A 9,637-nucleotide genomic window follows, 5' to 3' on the forward strand; every position below is an offset into this window, starting at 1 on the left:
AGTTTAACTATAAGGTTAGAGATGTTTAAGTTGAGGTATAACATTAGAGATGGTTAAGTTTAAGTATAATGTTAGAGATGGTTAAGTTTAAGTATAAGGTTAGAGATGGTTAAGTTTAAGTATAATGTTAGAGATGGTTAAGTTTAAGTATAAGGTTAGAGATGGTTAAGTTTAAGTATAAGGTTAGAGATGTTTAAGTTGAGGTATAACATTAGAGATGGTTAAGTTGAGGTATAAGGTTAGAGATGTTTAAGTTGAGGTATAACATTAGAGATGGTTAAGTTGAGGTATAAGGTTAGAGATGTTTAAGTTGAGGTACAACATTAGAGATGGTTAAGTTGAGGTATAAGGTTAGAGATGGTTAAGTTTAAGTATAAGGTTAGAGATGGTTAAGTTTAAGTATAAGGTTAGAGATGGTTAAGTTGAGGTATAAGGTTAGAGATGGTTAAGTTGAGGTATAAGGTTAGAGATGGTTAAGTTTAAGTATAAGGTTAGAGATGTTTAAGTTGAGGTATAACATTAGAGATGGTTAAGTTGAGGTATAAGGTTAGAGATGGTTAAGTTGAGGTATAACATTAGAGATGGTTAAGTTGAGGTATAAGGTTAGAGATGGTTAAGTTTAAGTATAAGGTTAGAGATGGTTAAGTTTAAGTATAAGGTTAGAGATGGTTAAGTTGAGGTATAAGGTTAGAGATGGTTAAGTTTAAGTATAAGGTTAGAGATGGTTAAGTTGAGGTATAAGGTTAGAGATGGTTAAGTTTAAGTATAAGGTTAGAGATGGTTAAGTTGAGGTATAACGTTAGAGATGGTTAAGTTTAAGTATAAGGTTAGAGATGGTTGAGTTTAGGTTTAAAGTTAGAGACGGTTCGGGGTAGGGTGTCGTCCATGTCCAATAGGACATTTTTCAGACTATCGGGTGCTGGAATAATGGGCCGTCAGAACAATGGCATGGCACCAGAGGAATTCCCCACATCGCCTCGGCTCCCGGTTTCCGTAACTACTGGCTGCATCATTAGGCGGTGTCTTTGTGACATCACAACTCGCCGTGGACCCAACTGACACTCTAACGGCGAGCATTTGGAGGACTTGTCACTTTACGCAAAGAGAAAGAGAGACGAAGGAGAACGCAAACACAAGCACGTAAGTACACACACACACACACACACACACACGGGGCCTTTAAAATTTTACAACTTTTATACAGTTTCACCAACAAATGTGTAAGTGTTGTAATATAGCAAAAGTTTGCCGTGCTACTCCTCCCATAGTATCCAAGCCACATAGCTGGGAAGTAAGCTCAAAATCATTGTCTTTTTTGGGGATTGTGCGCCATTCATTTGTGGAAGCTTGCCACCAGCAGTTTTGTCTTTGTAAAACAAATTGAGATATATATTTTCCATTAATTGGTTGCATATAGCAGCGGTTACTCCAACACTGCTCTCCTTCCACAGGCCTGGGCTCTATAAATACAGGACAGTCATGCGGCATCTAAAGAAAGAGAATGACCTTTCACCCACCATGAAGGTACAGTCACCTACCGGTTTGGATCGTCGTTTGGCCAAATCCACATTGCTTATGCGATGACATCAATTTGGAGCTACGATTTCACCGGTTAATCCCTGGTCCTCTTTTTTTTTTTTTTTTAAGGACGATTCAAGAGGAAAAGACGGTGAGAGTGAGATTCCGCCACCAACACCGCTACCACCGTCCTACATGGGCCCGCCCAAGAAGAAAGCCAAGGCTGAGAGGACGACGCCGCCGGCGCAGCAGAGTAATGTTTCCGCACTTAAGAAACTCACTATGCTCAATGCAGTAAGTCTGTGAAGCACAGGGCTATTCAGCCAAATTCTAGTCAGCCAAAAACTTGCGCCCTGCTTAGGGTCCAGACAAATGCATTTTCTTCGATATATATATTTTTTTATCTATTTCCAAAAATGTAAAGCTTGAGTTAATGAGCGCAGATATTATTATTAGTATAGCCACATTTTGCCACGCTCCTCATCCCACAGTTTTTGAGCCACATACACATGAAAGGCATCAAAATGACGCCTTTGTGCAATATTCCACTTTTTGTGCCACATTTTTGCCCAAGAGGTTTACGGACAAATGAAGAGCGCAAAAGCTGGCATTTTGCCACACATTCCCAACTGGCGACAGCTCCCACACGCGTATTATACACCAAAATGAGAGGCCGATTCTGTCCCCTCGCCCCGTAATGCAAAAATGTGAAAAACCTGAAAAACAGAAATCCAGCCTTTGTGATGTCACAACTGTCATTAGAGTGCGGCCGAGAAATCTGAGGCGCCGCGGAGGCGCACGCTTACGTATTTAGCATATTTATCAATTAAAAATGTTCCGACATGTTTATTGACGCCCTGCCCGTCTCTCTCTCTCTCTCTCTCTTCTCTCTCTCTCTCTCTCTCTCTCTCTCTCTCGTCCCTGCAGCGTTCATTCTTGGGGGTCATGTCCACGGCCCACTGGAGGGGGTGCAGAGCTTTCCCGTGCTGGTCGTGCCCGGACCAACCATGTCGGAGCCCTCACAACCCAATATACTCCAGTGCACCGGACAGATGGGGGACGGTTTTCACGTGATATCAGGTCGAACTGCATTGCGAGTTTAAATGTTTTGTAATGTTTTGTCGTGCTTTTGTCATTTTTGTAACTTTTATTTCTCGCCAACTTTCATCGAGCTCAACCGAAACAGTCAAAGCTGTTTGGTACTTTTATCCAATGCATCCCCTGGTGTTAGATTGTGAATAACGTAGGGGAGGCTGAAGTACGCGTACGGTCCTTTAATGATAAAGACGATACTTTGGAGATATTTAAAAAAAAAAAACAACCAGTAGATTATGTCACAGCAACGTCTCCATGGACGCCTTGAACCCGCCAATCGTCCCTATATCCAGTAGAGGGAGCTGCTTCCCTCAATCTTTGGCACGACGCCAGCTTGTCACTCCTTTATCCCTTCACAAATACACAACAAAGATGACGTGCCCTTCTTAAAATGGCGATAACAGGCGGTCTGCTCCGCTTGACGCCGTGTTCTCGTTTGCGTCCCCAGCCTCCACGGGTGACATGTCGGGCTACCAGCTGCATAACCCCAACTCCAGCCTGCCCCAGGGGGTGGTGCTGCTGGATGACCCCCAGCAAGCTGCTGGCGAGGCCTCCCGGGAGAAGAAGCTGATGAAGAATAGGTAAGAGCCCGCTTCCGTGCAATTTGACGTGAAAACTATTTGTGTCGCTCCTGACTGATATAAAAATCAATATTTGATTCATGTTACGAACTTTTGTCTTCCCACATAATGCCGTGAGACCTTAATGGAATCCACCCATGGACTGGACAGGCTCAACACACACAAAACAGTCTTTGTCCGTTTACACAATTATGTCAAATGTGTCTTATAATTGCCAAGTAAATCCAGCAGTGGGAGCCAATGTTTTTTTTTTTTTTTTTTAATCTTGTTGAGGTCAGGGCTGTTACCGAGTGACTAACGCGAGTGGTTTCTCTCCGGTTTGTGCAGAGAGGCCGCCAAAGAATCCCGGAAAAGGAAGAAGGAGTACATGAACAACCTGGAGTCCCGGGTCAGCCAGCTGGGGGAAGAGAACCGGAGGCTGACGGCCATAGTGCAGCGCTTCCAGAGCATCCACAGCATGGAGTTCTTAAATCAGATCAATTCTCTCTAAATGTCTTGAATGTCACTCGGACATTTACACTCGTTACGTTAACACTTTATTGTGTAGTTCGGTCTAATGGAAGCCTGTCTTAGTGGACTTTGCAAATCACTCCCAGTAGAGAGCGGGTTGTCAGACAGGTTGTTGGACACCTCTGTTGGCCCTCTTCTCCACTCTAGCAGCTGAAGTAGAGGCTCTTGCTCTGGCTCCTTGGTGTGTTTGGTGACTGGTTTTAGGCTATACTTGGGTTTTGCTCTTGCATGCATTCACCCCCACGCACACCTACTATTACTGATGTGATATTGTAGTTATCTGAGTTATTTAAAGCTCATTTAATAAACATTGTTTATTTAAAAAGCCGTGTGTGGACTCTCTTTGTTTATCCTTCCCTTGAGCTGGCTCGTGACACTTGCATTTGTTCAGTTCTTTCCTTTGCCTGTTTTTACGCTGTCACGCTGTAATGCTGCTATGCGTTTACTGTTCCTGGTTAACTTTGTGTTTCGTGTCATTATTGTGGCATCCATCCATTTTCTTGCTGTCCGGGTTGCGGAGGCAGCAGGCTTAGCAGAGCGGCCCAGATGCCCCTTTCCCCTGCATCTTCCGCCAGTGTTTCCCTCTGGGAAGGTGTCTCCACGCCAGAGATAATAAGTAATAGGGGTAAATAATAAGATGATCCCTCCAGCGGCCACCTCGACAGGCTCCCCTCTCCCGAGCGGAGAAGCGGTTCTACTCTCAGGTCTTCCTGGATAGCCGAGCTCCTCAGCTTATTGCTCGGGCTGATCCCAGCAACCCTACGGAGGAACGTCATTTTCGACTGCCTGAATCCAGGACCTTATTTTGGTCACCACCCAAAGCTCATGACCATACAGGTGAGGGTTGGAACGATGGCTGACTGCTAAATTGAGAGCCTTGCAACAGCCTAGTGCCTGCATTGCCGCAGACGACGCACCCATCCATCCGTCCGTCAACCTCACGCTCCCTCTTGCCTCACCGGTGATTTTGACCCCGAGACATCTTAACTCCTCCACTTAGGTGAGCTGCTCTCGCTCCCCACTCAGAGGGGACAAGCGCAGCGTTGCTCGTGCTATACCATCAATGTGAAAAAAATGCATAGTTTACATTTGAAGACATTATTGTCAAGACAAAGTAGTGATGGCTTGTTGGATACTCTTGCCTCGGGTCAAGTGTCCTGCATGATTACATGCTTACACAGTGACGCAGGAAGGGCCCAATCCGGTCCACAAGACTGCAAGTGTGGGTGAAGGCCCTAAACTTCAGGCAGAGAACAAGGCATTTGTTCACAGGAGTGAAAAAATATGGCGGGCGAAAGACAAGACGTCAGTCAGGCTTTTAAAGCATGTCTGCCCCGTTGTGTCCCAATGTGACCCGAAAATCCTCCACATACTCTATGCGTACTTGGGCACGGTTACTGCGCATCGGCACAGGGGTGTTGTATTTTACTTTTCATCTCAATTTAAAAAGGCCCATTAAAACAAGAGAAAATATTCTTATCAATAGCAATCATGAATGAATCTTATCATTAATAACACATGGGGTAAATAATTATAACGAATGGCTGTGACGTTTCCACCCATTCACTCAGGAAACATCATTGACAATTGCTTCCAAAACTCTGCAGTTTCCTGCGTCATGAATGAGAATTTGGTCTGTCGTAGGTCTCAGGAACCGCGTTCATCTACCGACTGTGAGGCTGTGCTGTGTCATTTACTTGTGCCACCGTGTTCATTGCCAAATATGTCAGTAAAACAAATCCCTGTGTATTGCCCCCCCTTTCATGCCCAATTTGATTAAGGCTTTCATGAATGCTGACTATTCTGCCGCTTTATACATATAAACAGATGTCTACAGTGGATCCTCTACAGAGATCAGCACAATCAAGTTGGACGAAAGTACAGTAACATCACAGTGTGTTCTGTGAGGACGCCCAGGGCTCCCAGGCTGAGGTTTGATTCAAGCTCTATCCCACTTATCTTCAGGTTAATACGCGGCTCTGCGGAACGCTCGATTCCGATTGGTCGACAGCGGTAACCTGCGCACAATCATCTCAGAAAAACAACCCATCTGTTCATAACAACGGTTGTCACAGGCAACCACTTCCTCCTGACGTCGTTTGCATCACTCTGCCACTGAAGGAGCTTCTTACTTAAGTGCTTTTATTTCCCCCTTCCTCCCCTCTTAATAATTATCAATAACAAGCACTCTCCACCGTCAACAAAGGTTTTTATAATTTCACAGACCGCCACTTGCTTTCCATGGTTACTGGAAAACAATGCTGTGTGTGTGTGTGTGTGTGTGTGTGTGTGTGTGTGTTCAGCAAACAGGCCACAAGGCTACAGGCCTGTTATCACAGCTCTTAGGCAGGTTAACACTTTGGCTCAGCGTCATCACAGATCCACAAAGGGTCCCCCACAACACCAAGAAGCTGTTTTTAAGTCGATACAAGTTGGGGTGAATTTCACCGTTCCCTATTATTCGGAGTTTGGTTTTGTTGTTCCTGAGGCATACAAACTTGTGCAAACTGAGAAGCTGTCATAACAAACATTTATTACAATTTTTTGGAAAATATACAATAACTAATACTATTCTATACAAGGCATTTACAGAGAATTGATGTGATTCCAGAACTCCATGCGGTGGACGCTCTGGACGCGCTGCATTATGGCCGTCAGCCCCCAGTTCTCTGCCTCCAGCAGGCTGACCCCGAGACTCCAGGTTGTTTACGAACGCCTTTCCTCCTTTCTGTGATTCATGGTCTTCAACTGGTAACTTCCCAGACGTGAAAAAACCCGTATTGGCTCCGCTGCTTGCCAATTTGTTTCAACAACACACAAGGCCCAATGACAGTGTAAAGCAGTCTTGTAATCGGCACAATCTCCCAGTCCCTCTTGCTCATGAGCGGCGGTCACTCGGCTTTGTGCCGGTAAATGTCTTTCAGGGCCCGAAGCTCCTCGATAAGAGTCTTGTTTTGATTTTCGAGTACGGCGACGCGGTTTTCGAGGCATTTGACGTATTCTTTCTTCTTGCGTCGACATTCCCGTGCAGCCTCCCTGGAAGCGACAAAAACAGAGTCAAATATGGATGTTTGTCAAGGAGCAAGGGAAAGCACGGACAGAAAGCAATCCTGAATAATGGGAGAGAAGTGCAGACACACAACCTAGGAATTAAATATTAAACACCACGCGCAATGAGAATCAGGCGCTGGGTGATTATGTGGGGTTTTTTTGTGCGACTTGCAGGGCTGTCATTACTCATTAACCGTGGAATGAGAATGACCAAGCAAACAGGCGAGCAGGGGGCAGGAGTGCACTGTAAATGCTGCGGGTCAGGCCCCCGCCGTCTTTACCTATTCTTCATCAGGCGGAGCTCCCTTTTTTGGGAGACGTTGCCAGGAGCTTGCTGGGAGTCATCAAGCATCACCACACCCTGGGGCAGGCTGGAGTTAGGGTTATGCAGCTGGAAGGCCGACATGTCACCTGTGGCGGCTGGGGACACATTAAAAAAAAATTAAAAAAAATTTAAAAAAGAAAGGCCGACATTGAAAGATTGTGAGGACATCGAAAGATTGCGAGGACCTTGAAATACTGTGAGAAGACGGAAAGAATGTGAGGACAACAAAAGATTGTAAAGGACATTGAAAGATTGTGAAAACTATGAAGGATTGTGATTCAAAGGTTGTGAGGACATTGAAAAACACGGGCGCATGCGCGCACACACACACACACACACACACACACACACACACACAGTCATGCTGTTATCAGCTACTCCTACGCTTGTGGTCAATCTTTTCACTGACAGTGGGAACTAGCCACCCTGCTCTGCACATCATGTAATAAAAGAATGATTTATCCCGCAACATATTGCTGTGACCGGAGGGGCCGCCCGATCGCGGCATCACAGCATGAGCAGCAGCTGACGTCAATGTGCATCGCAGTCGTTGGGTCGCATTTACATTTTCACTGCTGGGTGCCTGTTCCAGGAAAAACAGTGACGTCAGTGAGTGCCGCTATGTGCTCTGAGTGGGCGAGGGATAGAGAGAGAGAGAGAGAGAGAGAGAGAGAGAGAGAGTGTGAGTGCGTGTGTGTGTGTGTGTGTGAGAGAGAGAGAGCGAGACAGAGAGGAGGAGGAGAGACAGAGAGAGAGAGAGAGAGAGAGAGAGAGTGTGAGTGCGTGTGTGTGTGTGTGTGTGTGTGTGAGAGAGAGAGAGCGAGACAGAGAGGAGGAGGAGAGACAGAGAGAGAGAGAGAGAGAGAGAGAGAGTGCGTGTGTGTGTGTGTGTGTGTGTGTGTGTGTGTGTGTGTGTGTGTGTGTGTGTGTGTGTGAGAGAGAGAGAGAGCGAGACAGAGAGGAGGAGGAGAGACAGAGAGAGAGAGAGAGAGAGGGGGGGGGGGACAGGAAGAGAGACGGGGGGAGGCAGTTCACGGCAGCAGACTGAAAATCCCTTCATTCATCGCATTCAGCCCTTGTCACACAGCGAGGTACTCTGGCGACTCGAACAACGTTCGCAACGTTTACGTTTTCACTTCAGACGAAGAGCATAAACCGAGAAAGATCACAAAGCTGTCGCACGAGTCGGGTTCGGGGAAATACCCACGGCCAAAAATCCTCAAAATCAGAAAACGCCACGTCTGGCAAGCCAAGCTCCATAACAACAGGTGGTTTTTAGATTAAAAAAAAAAAAAACCCAAAACAAACAAAAAAACCCCAAAAAAACAAAACACTGTTCAGAAGCACTTCTAAATTCTATGTGGTCAGAGAACAGGCCGGGTAAACACGGCCCTTTACGCCCTGACAGGAAACAAAGCAAACATACCTGATTCAGTCTCATCCCCGGTAACAGCCATGTTCTACTCCCAAGTGTTCACAGACCCACTCTGCCCTCCGCGACGGCTCTCTCCGAAATGTTGCCACAGTCAACAAACTCCACCGTGTGTGACAGAGGCATTGACATCACTATGACATCACTGGCCTCCTGATGTCAACAGCATGGTTTGCTCAGTAGGGCCCTCCCCGCTCCATGAGTCAGAACCTCTGCTGTTTGTCTTTTGGCCGGGAAGGAATGGGGGTTTTTTTGGGGGGGGGGTTTGTTTTTTGTTTTTTTCTGTTTTTTTTTTAAACCCGACCCCACAACAGAAGTCCGTGGCTTTGCGAGGGATTGCCGGGCGATCCGAGAAAGCTCCAAAAAAAAAAAAACAACAAAAAAAACCCCCAAAAACAAAGCTTTGACAAACGCACAAGCGCCGTCAGACCTATTAAAAAGCTTCATCATCGACGCTGACTCGCAAGATCGAACGCCTCGGCAAACAGACACGAGTCTTCATTACGTTCCACTGGCTGGGGGGGGGGGGGGGGGGTTATTGATACGCACACCAATACAGTCCAGGCGACATGCAAGTTGAAAGCATGCCAGATAATAGGGGTAAATGCTCCCTCTACTGGCCATACAGGGACAACCGGTGGGTTGAAATTACATAATACAACATAATAACATAACATCATGACATCAACTGCATATGCCTATCTGTGATTGCCAAACCGCAGAGATCAGCACAATCGAGCTGGAAGTAAAAGCACAGCGTGTTCTGTGGGCAGACTCCCATGGCTGAGGCGGATAAAGGCGCCATCACACTGAGTCAATACCGCTTGGTTTTGTTTTGTTTGTTTTTGTTTTTCTCGAGGGAGGAGAGCGGTTGAGTTTTACATAAAAAAATAAATAAATAAATAAATACTGTACATTCACATCACACGCCGATATTTCCAAGCCCTCCAACGCCGCGCGGGTGGATTCATTCAAATTGTAATCACGAACACCCTCAAATTCGTTTTTCAAAAACGCCGTGACCCGGCTGACATTCTTCCCGGGCAGGCGGGGCAGATGGAAGGGGCAGGAGACCTCTGGGCTGCAGCTCTGAAGTCTGGGTCGTCCCCCGCGGCCCCGCTGCGG

The 9,637-nt window shown here is 46.2% G+C and overlaps 2 protein-coding genes across 2 annotated transcripts; one reads left to right on the top strand and one right to left on the bottom strand.

The window, feature by feature from the left end:
- The first annotated feature begins 1,554 nt into the window (after positions 1-1,554).
- On the top strand, positions 1,555-4,084 carry LOC307244699 (cAMP-responsive element modulator-like). The gene is made up of 4 exons (XM_080019969.1): positions 1,555-1,771; positions 2,446-2,598; positions 3,062-3,194; positions 3,522-4,084. The coding sequence occupies exons 1-4, from the start codon at positions 1,714-1,716 to the stop codon at positions 3,682-3,684; spliced, it is 507 nt and encodes a 168-aa protein (XP_079876095.1). The 5' UTR covers positions 1,555-1,713; the 3' UTR covers positions 3,685-4,084.
- A 2,138-nt stretch (positions 4,085-6,222) lies between these two features.
- LOC307244677 (cAMP-responsive element modulator-like) lies at positions 6,223-8,625 on the bottom strand. Its single transcript, XM_080019943.1, has 3 exons — positions 8,507-8,625; positions 7,037-7,175; positions 6,223-6,740 (listed from the first exon to the last, which is right to left on the bottom strand). Exons 1-3 carry the CDS (start codon positions 8,535-8,537, stop codon positions 6,596-6,598), a joined length of 315 nt encoding a protein of 104 aa, XP_079876069.1. The 5' UTR covers positions 8,538-8,625; the 3' UTR covers positions 6,223-6,595.
- Positions 8,626-9,637: the final 1,012 nt, after the last annotated feature.

This window comes from Zeus faber (assembly GCF_960531495.2).
Source record: "Zeus faber genome assembly, chromosome: 19".
Classification (NCBI taxonomy): Eukaryota; Metazoa; Chordata; class Actinopteri; order Zeiformes; family Zeidae; genus Zeus; species Zeus faber.

Excerpts from the sequence above, each read along its gene's own strand:
- LOC307244699 (XM_080019969.1), top strand. The coding sequence starts at position 1,714 with ATGGGCCCGCCCAAGAAGAAAGCCAAGGCTGAGAGGACGACGCCGCCG. Across the intron at positions 2,599-3,061 it reads CGGTTTTCACGTGATATCAG|CCTCCACGGGTGACATGTCG; the intron begins GTCGAACTGCAT and ends TTGCGTCCCCAG. Across the intron at positions 3,195-3,521 it reads AAGAAGCTGATGAAGAATAG|AGAGGCCGCCAAAGAATCCC; the intron begins GTAAGAGCCCGC and ends CGGTTTGTGCAG.
- LOC307244677 (XM_080019943.1), bottom strand. The coding sequence starts at position 8,537 with ATGGCTGTTACCGGGGATGAGACTGAATCAG. Across the intron at positions 7,176-8,506 it reads CGGGGATGAGACTGAATCAG|CCGCCACAGGTGACATGTCG; the intron begins GTATGTTTGCTT and ends ATGTGTCCCCAG. Across the intron at positions 6,741-7,036 it reads CTCCGCCTGATGAAGAATAG|GGAGGCTGCACGGGAATGTC; the intron begins GTAAAGACGGCG and ends TGTCGCTTCCAG.